This window comes from Mesoplodon densirostris, chromosome 10 (genome assembly GCF_025265405.1).
Source record: "Mesoplodon densirostris isolate mMesDen1 chromosome 10, mMesDen1 primary haplotype, whole genome shotgun sequence".
NCBI lineage: Eukaryota > Metazoa > Chordata > Mammalia > Artiodactyla > Ziphiidae > Mesoplodon > Mesoplodon densirostris.
This window is the reverse complement of record NC_082670.1, coordinates 20,968,175-20,989,644: the sequence shown is the minus strand read 5'-3', so window position 1 is coordinate 20,989,644 and position 21,470 is coordinate 20,968,175. Positions and strand designations below refer to the sequence as shown.

The 21,470-nt window shown below is 44.7% G+C and overlaps 2 protein-coding genes across 4 annotated transcripts in view; one reads left to right on the top strand and one right to left on the bottom strand.

Annotated features, from left to right (window-relative positions):
• Positions 1-21,470, bottom strand: part of CARMIL1 (capping protein regulator and myosin 1 linker 1) — a 317,490-nt gene that overhangs the window by 255,497 nt on the left and 40,523 nt on the right. The window lies entirely within an intron of this gene.
• Positions 7,783-8,188, top strand: LOC132497512 (small ribosomal subunit protein eS12-like). Its single transcript, XM_060110721.1, has one exon. The coding sequence runs from the start codon at positions 7,783-7,785 to the stop codon at positions 8,179-8,181; it is 399 nt and encodes a 132-aa protein (XP_059966704.1). The 3' UTR covers positions 8,182-8,188.

The following is a 21,470-nucleotide window of genomic DNA, read 5'->3' as shown; positions in this document are numbered from 1 at the left end:
GGGGGGGATAGCAATATTAGATGTGATGAATACAGATGACTCATTCCAAATGTCCTGTTGTAAGAGGAAGAGAAGAAATTGGCCAGTAGCTGGAAGCGAAATCAGAGTCAAGAGAGGATGGTTTTATTTAAAGGGAAAAATAATAACTTGTATGCCTGTGGGAATTCAGAAGAGAGAAGAAAACTGATGATATAGGAGGGAAAGGAGAAATTTTATGGAGCAATGCCCTTGAGAGGGTACTTGGAGATGGAAATGGGATGTTGTGCCCAAGGAGCTGGGGGCTCGGGCACAGACACAGGCAGGTGCTAGGTGTGATGCAGGGAACATGTGGAAGTTCTCTTCCGATTGCTTCCATTTTTATTTAATTTTTTTTTTAGTGAAAAAGGAAGTGGCAAAGAGTACAGAGACAATGGATGTTTGAAGAGCAAGTATAAAAAGCATGGGATGGTTGTCTAAGAGAGGGAGGGAATGAATAGACAGTAGCAACACGACATGACTGTCAGGTGACATCAAGGGCCCACCTGGCACTTGTGATCACTGACCTAGAGTGAGATGATCAATACGGTGGGGTATGGTTTTGTCCTGGCACATGTGCCTGCACAGGTGCAAGTACAGAGTAGGTGCAGAGAAAGAGATGGATTTAACCGGAATTGTGGTTTAGTCAAGCGAGAATGACACGGTGTGAGAGGGACAAGGGTGATGAGGATGTAAGGAGTGATGAGACTGGTTGATCAGGGAATTCAAGCTGGGAAAGGAGAGAAGTCAGGACTTGGGGTGAGGGTGGAACCGTGAAGAGGTGGCGGATTCAATGAACTGAAGGTCCTGGTGGTCCAAGGACCGTCGAGGTTGGAGGTACCGCACAAGGTGGGCCAGAAGGGTGGGAGTGGTGGTCAGACTGGGGTGTCCAGAGAGAGCTATGGAGGAGGCACTGAGGTTACCGGTGATGACAGGACCAAGGGCATGATCCTGGGGTGGAGTCACTGAGGAAGGTGGGAGACCACTCACGGGAGGAGATGAGGTTGAGAAGCTGAGGGATGAAGGGGTTGGGAGGATTACCGACATGAAGAGTGAAATTCAGGAGAATCAGCAGGACTTGCGCTGGAGAGAGGGACAGTGAGCCAGAAACCGGGACCTTCAGGGAACGAGGGGAGTGACTGCGCAGAGGAGCAGACGCCTGGCAAGGGACGGGGGGCCACACAGAGACCTGAGACACAGCAGGAGGCTTTCGGGAGGAGGGGACACAGCACAGAAACCTCGGAGAAAAAAACGTTTTTTTTTTTAAATACATTTATGTATTTATTATTTTTGGATGCCTTGGGTCTTCGTTGCTGCGCGCGAGCTTTCTCTAGTTGCGGCGAGCGGGGGCTACTCTTCATTGTGGTGCGCGGGCTTCCCATTGCGGTGGCTTCTCTTGTTGTGGAGCACGGGCTCTGGGCACGTGGGCTTCAGTAGTTGCGGCTCGTGGGCACAATAGTTGTGGCTCACGGGCTCTAGAGCACAGGCTCAGTAGTTGTGGCGCACGGGCTTAGTTGCGCCGCGGCATGTGGGATCTTCCCGGACCAGGGCTCAAACCCGTGGTCCCTGCATTGGCAGGCTAATTCTTAACCTCTGCACTGCCAGGGAAGCATAGAGGATACTACCCCATCCCTAACCATGGTTCAAGGGTAAGGTTAAAAACCTGCAGCCACTTGAGAGGCCTGCAGGAGAAGCAGTATTGTCAGGGGAGCCCCAGGTTTCCATAAAAGCAAGAAGGGGAAGGGGATGTCCACAGACAAGGTCAGGAAGTTGGGGATGTGCTGATGACTGACCCCGAGGGCACAGAGTGCACAGGGAGCGGGCTCCAGAGGGAGAGAGAGGATTTTAAAAACTGAAGTAAAGAGTCAAATGAGGACATGACAAAGGGATGAGGGATGCCTTGGGAGTCCAGGCTTCCTATGGTGACTGGCACAAACAGGAGGAGGAAGTGCGATGCAACTGGTCCTGATGCTGAAGGCAGAGAGTGACAGAGAAGCTGGCAGCGTGGAAGGGTCTTTCCAGGAGCAGAGAACTGGGGGTCCTATCTGACCCCTACTGAGGACGTTAGGCGTGCTGAGGAAGGTGGGGGGCTGCTGAGAAGATACAGACTTACTCCTCACTAACGGGCGGGTAGAGAGATGTTGTGTAAAATTAGCCTCTTCCGAAACATGTGAAAATACTGACTTGATCTAACTATTCCAGCAATTACCTTAGATCCTTTATGTCTAAAAATAAATGTAAATCCTATAGAAACCACAATTCTGTGTTTTTTAAACTACCCAAGGGAAGTCCCTGGCAGTCCAGTGGTTAGGACTCGGCGCTTTCACTGCCAGGGCCCGGGTTCCATCCCTGGTCGGGGAACTAAGATCCCACAAGCCACGTGGCCAAAAAAATAAAATAAACTACCCCAAATTTCCTCAACTATGGGAGAATGAACATGAAAGCACATAAGCCTTCACAGTGACACACTGGCCATTGGGTGCTATAAACATTCTGAGTTAAAGAAACACCCAATGATGTACATTCTTCCGCAAGCACCTACAATCTTATAAAACAGCGGAACAAGGAGAAGCAGTGCTTAGGCCCTGAACTCTTTAGAAGGATTCTTAGAAGGAAACTGTGTGCTTATTTTACGTCTGGAAAATAAGATTAGAGAGATAGTTACATCATATTTCCTGACAAGATTATTAGAGTGCGGTTGCCACAGTAACCAGTGAGCCTCGTGCATAGCTGGAGGAGGAGGAAAGTTAGAGGACATCTTTTTCAAAAGAATAAATGACATACTTTCAGAGCAGGTAAGAATTGCTAAAGGCCCTGTAGTTGGATCCTTCACCCAAAGGGCCCTAGAAGATATAAAGTTTTTACATATAGAGAAACTATAAGAAGTGCTCTTTTGAAATTTCATATCATCCAAAGAGAAAAATAAGGTAAAAATGAAACTTCTTAGGCACGAGTTGAGAGATGTTGTAAAACTTATCGGTAATAATAAATAAAATAAAGATTTCAAGCCTAACTACAAAGAACAGAGACATATCCTTAGTATTTACTAGATGCCGAGCACTTTCTTTTCACTTAATCCTCACAACAATTCCATTTCTTTGGTTGAGCAGTCAAAGAAGTAATCAAGGTTACAGAGTATAGTTAGCCCTTTGGATCAGAGGGTTCCACATCCACAGACTGAACCAACCACAGATCGAAAGTATTTGAAAAAAAAAAAAATTCCAGAAAGTTCCAAAAAGCAAAACTTGAATTTCCTGCACTCTAGCAACTATTTACACAGCATTCACATTGTATCATGTATTATAAGTAATCTAGAGATGATTTAAAGTATGGAGGATATGCATAGGTTATATGCAAATATATGCCATTTTATATAAGGAAGGTGAGCATCTTGGATTTCGGTATCCTCAGGGGGTTCCAGAACCAATCCCCTCGCGTATACCGAGGGATGACTGTAAGTTCCAGAACTGGGATTTGAACCCCGGTGAGCCCAGCCCCCAAACCTGCCCTGCATCTAGAGACTCTCGGGATGGCCCGGCATCCATGACAGCTGTAGTCAGGTTATGGGTCCAGATGAGCGTCTAGCCTGCCTGTCCCCAAAAGCTGACGTGAGAAAGTCACTCTCATACTCTCTGAACCCGAGTTTCCTCATCTGGAAATGAGATTAAATAACCTCTTCACAGAGGGAAAACCAAAGATCCAAATAAGTCTCTGGCGTAGTCTTATACATACAAAGTCATGCTCTTAGAAACAGGTCGGGGGAAACCTTAATGGTCTCATCACCTCCTGATGTTTATACCGCGTCTGAGACATCCCCGTGCCGAAGTCTCATCCATCTTACACCTGAATTCTTCCAAGTGCGGTTTACTCACCAGCCAATGAAGAAAAACACTTTAACTCCAGACAATTAAATTCTGTCCTATTTAATGTCCTTTCTCTGACTCTAGTTGTATACTATGCACTCATTCAGAGCAAGTCTGGATACTCAGGAAGCTCTAAAAATTGGAAGATACCAGCTCCTTTGAAGAAAAACTTCGCAGCCTTTTCCACACCTGCACCCCCCTCCACCTGTCAGGCACTATTTTCTGTTCTCCACGTTCCCTAAAGATCGCAGGCATGGATGAACAACCTCTAGCCCAAATGTCCTCAGGACCCTGGGAAGGTATTCTGTTAGGCTAAGAGGCTTAAATTCATTTAGAAAAACTAGATCTTTCTTATTACTTCCCCAACACATTGTTAACATTCTGGATTTTTAAATATGTATATAAAAGATAGACCAAAAAAAAAAGATAATAGGAGGTGAAGGGTTATGCTCCATCAGTACACACACCCTCCATCAGTTCCATTCAGATGCAGCTTTTATTTTCTTCTGGCTCTGAGCACTCCTTTGACAACGTTTTATCGTCCATAGCATCTTCTGCAAGTCTCACATCTCTCTAGAATCAGACAGCCTCGAGTCACACCCCAGCTACTTAACTAGCTGTGCAACCTACAGCGCTACCTAAAAGCTCAGTGCCTCAATTTACACATCTGTAAAATGGCAATAACAATAAGATCAACCTCATAAAGTTCTAGTGAGGTCAAATAAGAACACTTAGTGCCTGGCACAGTATGTAAACATTAGCTACTATCACTGGGGTTCCCCTTGACTGTCAGGCCTCTATTTTTTGTGTACTTCCTTTTAAGATCTACGTTCATCAGGTAACTGCCACAGTGTGATACTTCTTCCTTCTGGTACTTTCCCCTTATCTTCTACGAAGGATTCATTTATAAATACACAGTCAGAATTAAAACATCTGAGAGTTTCTTAACTTTCCTGACATCTGGACTATGAGCACTTAGCAATTCTTACTCAACATTTTTTAAAACAATAGGTCTCTTACAGTCTCTCTAGCATTCATTTTTGAGGTTGAGTCTACTGACTCACCATCTTGTACGTAGGGGGCGTTTGGATCTCTCCTCCTAGTGAGTGGTTGGTTCGTGGTCTTCTGCGGATCCATCCGGTCTTTCATCAATGTGACCAATGCCCCTTGTGGTCAACGGCACACATGGTAAAGACAGATGGCTGGGGTCTGAGGTTCAATCTGAAGTTGTGGAACAAAGCTACACTAATTGGCCTATCTGGGAATTAAACCTCTGGTCTTTGGCCTTTTTAAGTATCATACCATAAACAAACAGGCCTATATTCTTGGCCTCCAGCCAAAAGAAATAAATTCTAATGGATTGCTCTTAGTCGTTTGTAAAGTTCTACAAGTGGAGGATCTGTCACATAACGAATATTCTACACTCAAAATGTTGTGGCGTAAACACTGGTTCAAAAATAGCAATCGTTACAATAGACATTAAGCTACACATTGAACACTGAAGACTTTAATGGCAGCTGACTTTAGGAGTAAGGAGAAACCTTCTGCTTCTTCACTATGGAGCTTGAAAAGCAAATGACCCTCCCAAGGAAGGTCTGCCCACCTGGGTTAGTTGGGGAGAGAATCAGAGGTTCAGTCAAATTTCCATTTTAATGCTATTTAGAAAGTGGTCTCTGACTGTGGTAAGGCTAAAGAAAACATCTTAAATATAAGTAATGAGGGCTTCCCTGGTGGCGCAGTGGTTGAGAGTCCGGCTGCCAATTCAGGGGACACAGGTTCGTGCCCCGGTCCGGGAAGATCCCACATGCTGTGGAGCGGCTGGGCCGGTGAGCCATGGCTGCTGAGCCTGCGCTCCGCAACAGGAGAGGCCACAACAGTGAGAGGCCCGTGTACCGCAAAATATATATATATAAGTAATGAATCTATAAGGAGGGGAAAGTAATAAGGAACCAAACAAATAATGAAGTTGACAGTTTCCTTGAGTCTGACAACATCGCAGCCTAAATGGGCATGATGTTGGAATCTTGGAAAGTGGGAAGGGAGCATCTGCAGCCAATTCTTTCTTAATAACCTCACCGTCACCTCCACCATTTACTGATCATGTGCCAGTAAACGACTGTGCTAAGAGTGTTCATGCCACACCTCATTAATCTTTACAAAAACCCCAATGGCAGAGATTACTGAGGTTTAACAAGGGTAAGTAACATGCACAAGGTCGCACAGAACAGGGCTGGGACTCCAACACCAAAGCCTCTCCATGCCCTTAATTACTGCCTTCCAACTAACACCAGCATCCCTGCATCTGGCCTCCCACTTCCCAGCCAGAGACAGACCCAACTCTGAAGAGAACAGAAACTTCCATTTGGTGGCTTTACCAGTACTGGACACCATGGTCCCAAAGGCTACCAATTTGTCTATGGCCACACTGCTAGGAGTTGCTGTTCTGGTTCAAGAAAGACCATCTGAAATATCTACTACCTGAATATCCACCACACAGGGAAGAATAATGAAAACTGGACAGACTCCATGATAGGAATCAAAGTAAGCCCAGAAAAGAAGCAGGCAGGTTGCATAAAAGGTAAAGGGTGGGCTTCCCTGGTGGCGCAGTGGTTGAGAGTCCGCCTGCCGATGCAGGGGACACAGGTTCGTGCCCCGGTCTGGGAAGATCCCACATGCTGCAGAGTGGCTGGGCCCATGAGCCATGGCCGCTGAGCCTGCGCGTCTGGAGCCTGTGCTCCGCAGCGGGAGAGACCACAACAGTGAGAGGCCCGCGTACCGCAGAAAAAAAAAAAAAAAGGTAAAGGGTTTCCTGTCCCGATATTACATTAAGAAAATAACCTCCTGGCAGGGAAAACTCCATGAATCCCAGTGAAAGGAAGCAGAGGGAGATGGAGGTGAGAAGTAGAGGGAGGTGGAGGTGGGGAAAACCAAACTCCACCTTCGTATGCTAGCTAGAAGCCAGCCAGGCAGCAAGAGCAGCCAGAACTCAGACTCAAATGATTTCCCAAGAGGGTTCAAACAGCTAAGGAGGGGAAAACATTTTCCCCTCCCAGGCCAAGCTTAAGAGATTGTGGGTGTGTGCAAGGGGGAGGTGGTAGACCCCTATTTATAACAGGGGCAACGTCTTCATTTTCACCCCCATCGGTTTGTTGCGGTGGTTTTATTTTATTTTATATTGGTGGGGGAACAAACGGGAACTTGGGTAGGAAAAAAAAAAAGTCACAAAGGAAATTCTGTAGTTTGTTTTTCATTCATGGAATATACAAATTCCATCAAAACTATTACACCCTTTAGGGGCCCTCTATGGGAGGAGTACTGCTGGTGGAAACTCAAATTCTGAAACAGTGGGATCACCCTTTAACTTTTGGCATATAAAACTTATGTGCTGATTCTTTTCATTTTAAATAACTTTCAAAAGACAAAAATAGCACAGCCCAAGAAGTAAGGTTTAAGTGTGAAATCCTTCCATAACAGAACAACTCATTCATCAAAAGAGCTGTTAAAACCCAATCAATGGCCCACTCACTTACTGGAAAAGTGCTAAATACAAAGATTTCCTCAGAATAAAATTCTCTGAACTGGTCTTCTAAAATAAGTGCAGTGATTTATATCTGCTCATAGATAATGACATAATGGCAAAACTATTACCAAAAGTATAGACTCTCCTAATAAAAGTAGTTAAGAAACAGAAAAAGGACCACTTTTTTTCTGTAAAACTAATGTGTAAAGGCAGAACTACTAGGAAAATCAAGGGACTACGCCTGCCTCTATTCTCATCAGATACACAGAAAATGAGGACCATGGCTCTTTCCCTGCCGCCGCGGAGTTGCCGCAGAGTTGCACAGAGGCGGAGGCTCGGTGCACTCAAGATTCGGCTCCACCCTTAACCCACCACCATGGCCCCATGGCTGAGGAAGGCTTTGCTGCTGGAGGTGTAATGGACGTTAATACTGCTCTGCAAGAGGTGCTGAAGACCGCCCTCATCCAGGACGGCCTAGCACGTGGAATCCACGAAGCTGCCAAAGCCTTAGACAAGTGCCAAGCCCACCTCTGCGTGCCTGCATCCAACTGTGATGAGCCTATGTATGTCAAGTTGGTGGAGGCCCTTTGTGCTGAGCACCAAATCAACCTGAGTAAGGTTGATGACAACAAGGAACTAGGGGAATGGGTAGGCCTCTGTAAAACTGATAGAGAGGGAAAACCCCATAACGTGGTTGGTTGCAGCTGTGTGGTGGTTAAGGACTATGGCAAAGAGTCTCAGGCCAAGGATGTCATCGAGGAGTACTTCAAATGCAAGAAATGATCAAATTAAAAAACTGGGCTCTTGGGCTTCCCTGGTGGCGCAGTGGTTGAGAGTCCGCCTGCTGATGCAGGGGACATGGGTTCGTGCCCCAGTCCGGGAAGATCCCACATGCCGCGGAGCAGCTGGACCCGTGAGCCGTGGCCACTGAGCCTGCGCGTCTGGAGCCTGTGCTCTGCAACAGGAGAGGCCACAACAGTGAGAGGTCCGCATACCGCAAAAAAAAAAAATTAAAAAAAATAAAAAAATAATTAAAAACTGGATTCTTGTTCGTCATATCTGGTTTTTTATTTGGGGCAGGAAAGTAAGGTTCCTGTTAATGAACGACAAAAGATATTCATTGCAAAATAACTGGAAGCATGCTATCTGTCTCCTGGTTTCAAAGTGAAAGCCTATTCTCCCAACCAGTAAGTAACTTCAGTGTTGGCAAGTAGAAGAGCCCAGTAAAGATAGGCTTGCAGTAAGGTATTGTTGACAGTCAGCGCTTCTTGGGTGTGAACATTTATCACGACTACGACTAGGCCAGCCTAGAACCTAGAGAAATGGGTTGAGGCTAGTCAAGCGTGGGTGTCAATAACTTAAAATCCTAAAGCTGGATTGGATTTAGGCCATGGGACACTAGAAGGTACATGAAGTCCAGGTGCATTTATGAACATGCTCATTAGGGACGGTCAGGGTGCCTTAACCTTTATTTACCTAAATATTAGGCACAGAAACAAGATGTGCTTCCATGTATTCTATTCCCTCTAGAATCTCAGTAGGGAGACGTAATGGTGACCCATGTACTTCAAGCCTGGATCGAGTTGGGTTTGTTGGTATGAGTACGAAATGTTGAGCCAGGTAGGACTAATGGAAGTCTTAAAATTGGAATCCCTTGTAAATTGCCAACTGGGGTGCTCCGAGTTTCTCTCCCCTGGTTTGCCAGTCTTACTATACAGTTACAGGACACATGTGAAGGGAAAGTGAATTCAGTTTGCTTTTAATTCTAATTTCTTTATAACATCGTCAGCTTAACATTTTGAGTCCCTATACTGTATTTGGTGCTGTTTGAGTCTGTTGATGAAGTGGAAAAACCATACTTTTGTTTGAAAAAAAAGAAAAGAAAAGAAAAGGAGGACTGTGATTTGACAACCCTTGCAAAATAGTCTCCCAGGGGACAAAAGTCCTAGGGACAGAACGCAGCAGTGTACAGCCACAGCCAGTGGGGTACCCTCCTATCATGTTAAACACTACTGAATATTTATAACTGTAATAACCTTCTTTACACACGAAGACCTTGTGGTTAAAAAAGTGTTTTTTTAATATCTTTACTGAGTCAAAGTATTAGTCACCAAATGAAAGTTTTCAAAAACGCTTCACTACATCATGTCCACTCTGAGCAAACAACACTCTTTGTCACAAGAACATTTTCGAGTATTTTGTTTTACGGTGGAACAAAGGAATCACTCACTGGGCTGTCCTCAATCACGGCTGGCCTCATTCAGTTCACTTGAAGAACCTCTGACCCATCACCACCATGATCGCCACCCCCCCTTGTGTTTTCTCTATGGCACCTTTCAGAGAACAACTCCACGCAGTTCAAATGTCAATGATGCCATTATGGGCATGGAATCTTTTAGAGGATGTTGGCTGCTTATACCATTGTGTGACTGGACAATTGACTTGACATTCAGTTTTTTTAGAGGTGGTCCAGATTTCAGTTTCCTTCCAGCTTCCTTAAAATAGAGGTGAGATCATCAAGGTCAGAAGAAAGGTGCCCAGTTACTATAATACCAATGAATAAACAGAAACGTAAAAAATAAAGAAATTAAGACCCTTAGCTCGTAAATGTTATTTGGGTTTTAAATAGTTGTGGAGAAATGAGACTGAGTGCAAATATACTGGAGCGAATACTGGACGCTGAGCCATCAATACCTGAATCTTGAACGGATATATGGTTGACTCACAGCAAGACATTCATTAACTCAGAAGTGGAGATGCATAATAAGGAAGTAGAGAGATGTATTTGAATAGCTCTACATTTTTTTTAAAGGCACAAATCATGATAAGCATTTGTCTCTTTAAACTGTATGACATCATAATCCAGCACAATGACTGCCTTTACAAAGAAGCACTTCATTTACTAGAGCAGGCATACAGTTTATTTAAACATGATATTTTTTACATCCAATCTATACACTGTTTTCTAAAGGGCAACTGTACCAACACTACAAATCTGTTAGTGAATGAACAGAATTTTTAAAATGTAATTCTAAATGACTCCTGAGTCTGAGGAAGATACAGATATTAAAGTTTATATCTATACATTGTTCCTAAAAGGATGCATCTAAAACAGTGATTGAAATAAATCTTTTCTGGAACACAGCTGGGCATAACTTGACAAACACTGAAATAGGTGCTCTGTTTATTGATTGTTTTGGTTGACTCATTCAGATAGGCAACATCTACTGAGTGCCTACCAGGTACCGTGCACTATGAAAGGGGCTTGAGGGTATAAAAATGGAATGAGAGTAGTTTTTTACTCTTAATAAAAACCAATAATAATAATAATAGATTGAAAATATAAATAATAATCAATAGGACTTAAGCATAGGTGCTTTCATGAGTGATTTACATGCAATAACTCATTTATCCTAAAAACAAGCCTAGGAGATAACCATTTTACAGGTGACAGAGCTGAAGCACAGAAAGGTTAAGTGACTTGTCCAATGTCACACAGCATGGAGCCAGCATGGGTTTGAACCCAGGCCACCTGGGACTACAGTCCACACTCCTCACCATCATGTTATACTAAGTTGCTCACAGGCTGATGGGAAGGTGGCTGCGTCTGGAAAGGCTTCCTAGAGAAACACACACAGGAGCCGAGTCCTGAAAGATGAAGTGGATGGAATGGGGAGAGGGAGGCATTTCGGTCAGAGGTTAATGCTACCTAAGAGCATGGAGGCAAGAAACCTCTTCTCATCCACAGAGCAAGTAGTTGCTAAAGCTGGGACTAAGGATGCACACAACAGGGGCAGGAGACGTGGCTGGAAAGGGAAGCAGAGGTCAGAAACAACACCTGAAACCTACGGGCGGGAAGGGGTTGAGTGAAGGGTTTTTCCTCCTGGGAATACCGAGGATGGGTGGAAGCGGGGTGAACTAGGAAGCAAGGAAGCAAGTTGAGAAGCAATTCAAGAGAAAAGTGCTGAGGATCTAATGGAGGTGGTGGGAATGGTCAAGCGACCAACGATCACAGCAACACGACAGCATGGAGATCCGCCAGGAATGAATAATTTAGACATGCACAGTCTTCATGTAAAAGATGTGCATATCTCCCATATAAAATGACTTTAATTACCGGTAGGTGATGTGGAAACCTAGAGATCGTAAACAAAAATACAGATGCCAACACGAGGTGAGGGAAAGAGCACTGCACATGAGCCCACGGAGCACGGCTTCAGCCCCCACTCTGCCACCACAGTGCGGTGACTACGACAGCCCACGTGGCCACTGGCTGCTCAGTTCTCTGTAATCAGGCTAGAAATGAGCTATACATCTCCTTCTCATTGAGTCTCTGCCCGCCACTTCTCAGCTGGAGGCGTGTCAGAATCAGTAAATGCTTCATCCTACTTCTCTATTAGCTTATTTTCAACAAGTGTTTACAACAAACACAGCTTCACAAAAATCACAAAGATTAAAAATAAGAGTACAAACACACTCTCAGAAAATAGATCTCTTTAACAGACACTGCATCAAAATGGAAACTGCCTAATGACACTGTCTAGAACGTGGAACGTACAGAGACCTCATATCATTTTCATAATTTAACACATCCTTATCATTTAAAGCCAGGAACCCAGAGTTATTATATGTTCCTTATAACAAAATCAAATCGATAGAACTGTGTGCTTTCCAGGATTTCTGAGGATTAGCCGCTCACCTATAGAGAAGGCCTGAGTAATAATACAAGAACCAGAAGCACAAGTTGCGATGCAAATTGCAATTAAAAAAACAAATACATTCAGACCATGGCATATGGTTCACAGAGACAAGCGTTCTTATACGACAACCCACACATGATGGGGAAATGAATGTCAAAGACAGGAAAGCTGAGTTTACCTTCCAGACCAGCCCTGACTTGTATGACCTCAGGAAGTCTCTTAACCTATGTGGGACTCAGCTTCCTCATTTGTAAAGATGGGATACTTATAGGTGTTTCACTTCTTTTTTTAAACCCACAGTTAAATAAGTTTGGCAAATACTGCGTACTTGGGCTTCCCTGGTGGCGCAGTGGTTGAGAGTCCTCCTGCCGATGCAGGGGACATGGGCTCGTGCCCCGGTCCGGGAAGATCCCACATGCCGCTGGGCCCGTGAGCCATGGCCGCTGAGCCTGCGCGTCCGGAGCCTGTGCTCCGCAACGGGAGAGGCCACAACAGTGAGAGGCCCGCGTACCACAAAAAAAAAAAAAATACTGCGTACTTTACTAATCCTCCTCTGGAAGACGCGCAAAACACATTCAGTATTAAAGGCTCTGACAAGTTCTGCCATCAAGAAACCTCCTTCTTTAAACTTGTTGGGCCAAATAAAGTTCTAGTCATTTAACACTTTGGAACCTTGGCATTCCAAGAGACACAGCATAGCAAACAGCAGGGAAGGGGTCTCTCCACAAAGCTCGACTCTCCTGGGTGAGGACCTCATCCTCCGCTATTCAGAAAGGTTTCCTCCCATGTAGCAGGATGAAGGCACAGGCAGCGGAGGGGGTACCACACAGTCTCTCCAGCTGAAATACTGCCTCTCTCCAGGGCAGTATTTCCAAAGACCCCAGTTAGGACTCTTGCTTGGGTCACATGTCCACCTCCTGGACTAATCGCTGTGGTCAAGGGACTAGGGCACAGGGACCAGCAGGCACAGAAGCACAGGACAACGACTCAATAAATATTTGCAAACAAATGAATAAACTGGGAAAGGGCTGCTGGGCTGGGCAGACAAAAACAGCAGATTGCCAGTTCAACCACTAGCTAGGCTTTTATGATTATTATGACTGAACATTTTAGCGCTGAGAGTCCTGGCAACAAAGGCAAAAAGCAAACACAGCGTTATTTTAACTAACTGATTTTTTAAAAGGAAGCAGGTAAGTTTTTTAAATGAGAAAAGTTTGGTTTTCCTGGTAAACTAAATGCTAACAGCAATTTAGCATAGAAGCTATTCACTCAAAAATATCCACGGGTCCTTAATGAAGCACAGAATAGGAAAATGGACTGTTTATTCCTTTAACCAAAAAATGTGGACATGTCCTTCACACTCAGCTTCTCATATCAACTTTTGCTAAAAGCCAAAGACAAACATTAAAAATTAAAGGCCCTTCTTCAGGGCGCTTCTTCCGGGCGGGTCCAGCCAGGTAGTTTTCTAGAAATCTAATAACAAAGAGGACTCTATTCTGACTACCTGCAGGGCAGTCCTCTGGATCCTGCCAGGCGGTGTGGCAGAATAGAAAGAGTAAAGGCCGCAGGGTCGGACAGACGACCAACGTTATCGGCTTCTGGCCTCCACTGATTAGCTTTGGAAAATGGTTGAAGGATTTCAAGCAGGGAATGATACGCTTGGATCTGCATTTCAGAAAGCCACTGGGGCAGCTGTGCAGACAGAGGATCAGAGTGAGGCCACAGGCCATGGGGCTAGTAGTTAAAAGGCTGCTGAAGTTTGCCTGGAGAGCCGGTGATGACAGCCTGAACGAAATTTTAATGGGACTTAGTGCCCACAAAATCTCCTTAGTCTGCAACAGGTCAGCCTCACTCGTGAGGTGTCTATAACAGCAGTGGTGCCCCAGGAACACACAGTCCTTCTCCAGAATATTTTGTGGAGGGCTGTTCCCCCACCCACTAATGAGGTCCTTGCATGTAGCAGAGAACAAGTGACTTCTTCACCTTTTATACTAAAACAAACAGAAGAAAACTGGTTCTGACAGCAAGAGGCTGGAGGAGGCCCAGAATGAACTGACCCCAGAGCACGAGCAGTGGCTAAGGCTTCGTTCCTCAGGGTCCTCATGGGCGGAAGAGATGCTGCCTACCTCCTCCCAGGAAGCTTGCTTCCCCTTGTTGAAGACTGATTTCCCATAGAAACAATGTTAGAATCAAACAAACTTCTTGTAAAGTTTATCTTGATAAACATGATTCACTTCTGCAAAACTTTTAGCAAAATTATATTACAATAAGTTCTGCCCTCCCTCCCCTATCTCAAGCACACAAACAAAAAAAACCTTAAAATACAAACTATAATTTAAGAGCTCAGCAAAATGATAAGACTGATCAACAATCCTCCAACTTTCTAAGTCTGTCATGGAGCATCTGAGCCAGTCCTTCAAAATGGCAAAGAGCCAGCACCTCTGAGAAGTGTTCACCTTCGGCAGCAGGTAAACCATGGCCTAGGCCAATCTAGGTCCCATCCTCACCTGTCTTCTAAAACCAAAAAGGATTTTCTGATTTGGTTACAACTTAGCAGGTCTCCCAGCCTCCAGCCTCGCCATACTGTAAGCCCATTACCACACTGGGGTCAAATGTAAATCTGACGTCTCCCCTTCTTCCTGGACTCCCTAAAAGGTTCTGGAAAGCCCTCCATGACTTAACTCCAAACTATACTTCATACGTTAAATTCTTTTACCACTTGTCACTAACTCTTAGCCTTCAAGCCTCAACTCAGGCTCAACTCAGGCGTCAACTTCCCAGGGGAACGTCCATCTAGCTCTGAACGAAGCCAAGGGCCAGTCTGTCATCCCACAGCACTGTGGGCACACCTCTTACTACATGATACTGAGATTATCCGTTAGAGTCTGCATGTTCTTTTTGTTTTGCTTATCTTCCTACCCGTGGCAGTAACACTGGGCCCAACACATCACAGGTACCTCATTGGTGTTTGCTAAACTAACTACAGAATGAAACTTCTCCGACTTCCCTCTCTACTCCTGACCTTTAATTTCCTGCCCTACAACTGTGTGCCTCACTCAATGTGCACAAATGGATTATTTTAACCACAAATCCCCAGTGCTGAATAGAATCACATACTCTTCACAAGTTCACCATTAAACAACTCATATCAAAGAATGTCTGCTAGGGGACTTCCCTGGTGGCGCAGTGGTTAAGAATCCACCTGCCAAAGCAGGGGACACGGGTTTGAGCCCTGGTCCGGGAAGATTCCACATGCAGCGGAGCAACTAAGCCCACGAGCCACAACTCCTGAGCCCGCATGCCATGAGCCCGTGCTCCGCAACAAGAGAGGCCACCGCAATGAGAAGCACGTGCACCACAACGAAGAGTAGCCCCCGCTCGCCACAACTAGAAAAGCCCACGCGCAGCAACAGACCCAACAGAGCCAAAAATTAATTAATTAATTATTTTTTAAAAAAGAATGTCTACTTAGATTAATAATAATGAGCTAATGCCCGGACTAGAGATTGAAACCTTCCATATATCTTCATATACACTGAACAGCCTGAACAACTCTTTGGGGTAAAAATATCCTTTCTTCTCATCGTTTTTCTCAACCCTATCTTTCAAAACACACACATGCAACAAGAACAGCTAAGATACTGTCAATATCTTTGAAAAATCCAGGCTGAAACAAGAAGGGATCTGTACTTAGATATGACGGAAGAGATGATCAGTTCTCTCATTGAACTTCTCCAAAAGATCCCTTATGTGTTCCATTTAAACACGTGTTTCCTCTTACTCATATCTTGATCTGAACACCAGCAATGCCTCTTAGACGAGAAGACGTCTCACCCTGTGCTTTTGCAAGGATAATACACATTTCCAAACACATCATGTCCTGATCACTTAGGGTGAGGGTCAGGGAACCCAAATGTGTACAGAGGCCAAGGTGGTGTTGGGCCAGTCACTACCTCTTCTGATCTGTGTTAGACACAGACGTAGGCCTGATTCCAAAGTCTAAGCTCTCAAGAGTGGCTGGAACTGAGATATGTGACTGAAATCTCCCAACCTGTAAATACTGGCAACCAATTTAATTTTTTTTAAACTCTGTGTACTTAAAGCACATTAGAATAGGCTGCAGGCCACTAGCTGGTGACATCTGCTTTCCGTCTAAGCTACCCGTTGTCATTTTCAGTGGCCCACTGATTCTTATAAACTTTTGTCTTCTCCAACATGACAGAGAGATCTTTTGTGACTGGAAATACATACGACCCTCTAAGACTGGCACCAATTGTAGGGCCCAACACCCAATGCCCCGGGCTCCAGAACAGCTGGATTAAAGCATCCTTGTTAACCAACAGGAGTTTCATCCAGCTCATTGTTCCAGGGGAGTTTCCTCCACATTTCACCTTAATTACCTCAACCACTGTTTCCACCAGGAGCCAGGGGAGAGGTGACAGCAAATGGAGTCTACAGGGAACTGCTCCAAAGGCCCACAGAACCCGAGATAAGTCTGGGAGAGAGAGAGAGATAATGATCCCAAGTTTGTATAGTGGAACTTGAGAGAGAATGGGTGAGGAGGCTGAGACATCTGAACTCAGAGAGATGGAACTTCTATAGGAAAGGAGCAAGGCCTTCCAGGTCTAGAGGGAAGTAAAAGTAAATAAACATCAAAATAGAAAGGAAGCTTTTAATGAAATGCCCAAAGAAGCTTCTGGTCTGTAGCTGCTTTAACGTAAGAGTCACAGGACTATCTAGAGAACTCCCAGGTCCGTCTTTAAGGACGAAGCCCAACACTGAGCATCTAAAGAGTCCTTTCTGTTCTGTGAGGTACCTGCCAGTGAAACTAAACTTAAGAGCCTTGCCATGGCTCAGTCTCCTTTAAAGTACCTCATTAGGGACCTCCCTGGTCCCGTGGTTAAGACTCCGTGCTCCCAATGCAGGGGGCCCGGGTTCCATCCCTGTTCAGGGAACTAGACCCTGCATGCCGCAACTAAAGATCCCTCGTGCCACAACTAAGACCCGGAACAGCCAAATAAATAAATAAATAAATATTTTTTAAAAAACAAAAATAAAATAAAATAAAGTACCTCACTGGTCCTTTATCCCTTGCGGACGCCTCTGGCTTTATCTGGAGGAACTCACTCTGTGAGCCCTGTCCCACACTCCGCTCTCACACTTACTTTGCCCTCATAAGCTTGGCATAGAAGAAAGATCCATTTTAAACTTGGGTTTAAACAGAAATTTTCTTTATTCGCTCATTTCGTCAGCTCCAAATGAGGAAATCCCACCTGCCTCACAGTGGGGATGAGATGAAATAATAAACCAATGGGTCCAACCATAAACGGTGCTCAAATGTTCTTTTCTCTCCCCAAGCCCAGTCTCCCACTCCAGCCCCAGAATTGTTTTCTCTTTCTTTTTCTTTTTTTAATTGGAGTATAGTTGATTCACAATGTTGTGTTAATTTCTGCTGTACAGCAAAGTGATTCAGTTACACAAATAATATCTACATTCTTTTTTTATATTCTCTTCCATTATGGTTTGTCATAGGATACTGAATATAGTTCCCTGTGCTATACAGTAGGCCCTTGTTTATCCATTCTCTATATAAAAGCTTACATCTGCTCACCCCAACCTCCCACTCCATCCCTCCCTCAACCCCATCCCCGTTCAGCCCCAACATTTTATAGTTTATGACCCAAAATGTCAAAAGTACAAAATTCTGAAATACTGACTGTACCGAACAGAAGCTTGAAGAGATACACAAGTGATACATCTCGTTTTCCTCTTCTTACTCATTAATATAAATTTGCTCAGTGACAGATTAACTAAAAAACTGCCAATTCCACGAAGTTGGATGCAAAAACACAACTTAAAACACACAGTAGCCCATATCAACAGCCAGTAATAATTTTTATTGCCGCCTGTTACGCTAGTTGCCAGGAAATTTTTTTTCATCTTGGATGTTGTTTTAAATATGTAATAAAAGAAAATATGACCGGCTGTTGAAGCCCATATGCTACTCCTTTTCAGGACTACAAAATGCTCATTCAGAGCTGGTTTGCACACAGCAAGGAGCAGCTTGCTTCAAACACTCCCTCGTACACTGGCAAGTCCCAAACATTTTTCTTGAAATTAAACCTTTCCCTGGTCTATGTGCTCATACTGCCACCAAAGGTCAACACCTTCACTTGGACGTTTCAAAGGCATCCCAAACTCAACTTGTTCTAAAGTTATGTCCTTTCGCAGCCCCACCAGTCTCCCGCATCACACTGAACAAGGTCCCTACCTACCCAGTTTCTCAAACTCCTCTCAACTGATTCCTCTTATTTTCCTCAACTCTCATATGCAAGCCCTACTACTTCTATATTCCAAACACATCCCGAATCTGTCCACCTCTCACCACCTCCTCTAGCAATCCTGAGACCAGCGGTTCTCAAACTTTTCCATGCATCAGATCATCTGGAGGGCTTGTTAAAACACAGATTGCTGGGGCTTCCCTGGTGGCACAGTGGTTGAGAGTCCGCCTGCCGATGCAGGGGATACGGGTTCGTGCCCCGGTCTGGGAGGATCCCATATGCCGCGGAGCGGCTGGGCCCGTGAGCCATGGCCGCGGAGCCTGTGTGTCCGGAGCCTGTGCTCCACAACGGGAGAGGCCACAGCAGTGAGAGGCCCGCGTACCACAAAAAAAAAAAAAAAAAAAAAAAAAAAAACAGATTGCTGGGTCCCGTCCCACCCCCTAGAGTTTCTGATTCAGTAGGTGTGCGGTAAGGTTGAGAATGTGCACTACTAATAAGTTCCCAGGTGATTCTGCTGCTGCTGGCCCTGAGAACACCTTGGAGAACCATCACCCTACACCAAGTCATTATCTCTCACCTCCCTACCCAGGAACACCTAAATTACTGGTTGTCCCACTGTCTTGCCTCCCTCTAATTTATTCTCTACTTAAGAAGCCTCAGTCATCATTTTAAACATTTCAGATTGTGTTATTTGAAAATAAAAGCCAAACTCCTTAGTTACCACAGTGTATGTGGTCCGGCGTGGCTTCTCTGATCCATCGTGCTCTAGCCTCGGTGCCCCTTTACGTCCCCTAAAACCACAAGCTTCCTCAGGACCTTTGCATATTCTGCTGAATCTGCCTAGAAGCCCCTTCCCCTCACTCTTCTCTCTTGACTGTTCTCTCTTTTCCTTCAGGCATTACCTTAAATGTCACCACCTCAAAAATGTCTCATCTAACTACCCTACATAACCCCCCACCCCACTCCAAATTCCTTATCATTACACCCTTTGCAACAGTTTTTAGCCTTGCCACCATTAATGTGTATGTATTTATTTACTTGTCTGCCTCACTGTCTAGATGGCTAGTCAAGCCATCCATATGTGTCATACTTGCTGTACACCTAGCACAGGGCCTGCTATATATATGTAGTACATACCGAATAAATTTCTATTGTGTAAATGGATGGATAAATGAATGAATAAATAACAAACCTTATAAGAAGACAATGACTTCAAATTTCTAGCTCACATAATCAAACCACCTTCCAGATTATTTGAATCCGTCTCTTTAGGACAAGTTAATTATGCTGCAAACAAGTCAAAACAATACCATATGAGAGCTGTAAGGGGTGGGAAAAATACAACTGAACACAAATCATTTCCACAAAAACAGACCCACAGCAGAACCCTGAAATCTGAAGGTAGGTTGTCTTGTCCAGTACTTTTTTTTTTTTAAGATAACTAAATATCAGCCTTCCCACCAGATGACACTTTTACAAAATATTTCCATATTAAACAACTCATGGTATATGACAATATGTCAACACCCTTTCATAGAATATATATTCCTGCGTCACATAATGGCAAATATTCAAGTTTCAACGAAGTCTCCACCACATGGTGGTGGAAACCTCATCTCAAGGCACAGCTCAGGGAACTGGTCTCCACTGATACTCAGTAATAAATCAAGCAGATGATCACAAAGCTCAAAGGAACCTGCACCCCCAACCCCCCAAATAGTGTCTGCTCTTCTCGGATCCTTGACAGAAAGCCCACTCCATGCTTGCTCATTTAGCAACTATTTTTTGAGGAATAAGTAAAATAATACATCATGGGCATTCACAGCAGTATTCTGTAATCACAGTGTCACTGATATATTCCTCCTAAAGTCTGTTATCACTTTTCTGCTTATAATCCTCTGATAGCTCCCAGGGGCCTTCAAGAAAAACTCTATACATTCCTCAGTGTGGCACGTGAGTCCTTCCTGACCTGCTTTTCCTAGCTGCGGCTGATGCTTCCAGCTACATTTCTCACCACTCCCTGGATTCTCCTCTTGCAATTCTGTAACCAAATTTGTTTCCCCTCAGATCAAGTCTCCTTGCTCAGCAAACCCACCACTGACCATCTCCTCTTAATCTAATTCTAGTTTTTCCTCAACACTTAGTTTGGTGTAACAAATGTGGACCACGGGCCACTCTGGGCTTCCCACCACCATAGCTCTTCCTGGACTCCACGGAAATAGTTCATTTACTTGCTTTCTCCTTGACGACACTGTGACATCCCTGAGGGTCTGATCCAGGCCGTGTTCTTTTCCCATCCCAGTACCTAGCACAGAGCCTGACACAAGCAGGGTTCAAAAGAGAGTAACAATAGCCAACAGCAGAAGCAACCCAAATGTCTGCCAACGGATGAACGGACAAAGAAAATGGGGTATGTTCATACGGTGGAATATTACTCAGCCTCAAGAAAGAAGGAAATCCTGTCATATGCGACGACATGGATGAACTTTATGCTAAATGAAATAACCCAGGCTCCAAAAGACAAATACTTACTGATTCCATTTATATGTGGTATCTTAAGTAGTCAAACTCTTAGAAACAGAAAGTAGAATGGTGGCTGCTGGGTACAGAGGGGGCAGAGAAAATGAAAGTTGCTATTCAATTGGTATAAAGGTTCAGTTTTGCAGGATGAGAAAGGCTCCAAAGCAAACCAAGAGGAGACCATCCAGCAAGCTGAGGGCCGACAAGGCCCTGTGTGGCCCGGCCCCTGGTTACCCCTCCACCAGCCCCAGCAGCCTTCCTGGGGTTCACACGTGTGCTTCCTTGATCAGGCCAAGCATACTTCCACCCCAGGGCCTCCATTCACACTGTGCCCCAGCTGGAATGCTTCCCCCACTCACTGCAGAGTTCTCTACTGAATGTCCTCAAGTTCCTGACAACCACCATCCCTAAAACAGCACCCCTCACCCCACTGGGTCCCCTATCCTCCTTGCTCTTATTACTACAGAGATTTTGTCATGTGTTTATCTATCTAAGCATTCACTGTCCATCTCTCCACTAGGATACAGGACTCTGAGACTTGTTTTGCTTACTGCTGTATTCCCAACACCTA

Coding starts and splice junctions, on each gene's coding strand:
- LOC132497512 (XM_060110721.1), top strand. CDS start 7,783: ATGGCTGAGGAAGGCTTTGCTGCTGGAGGTGTAATGGACGTTAATACT.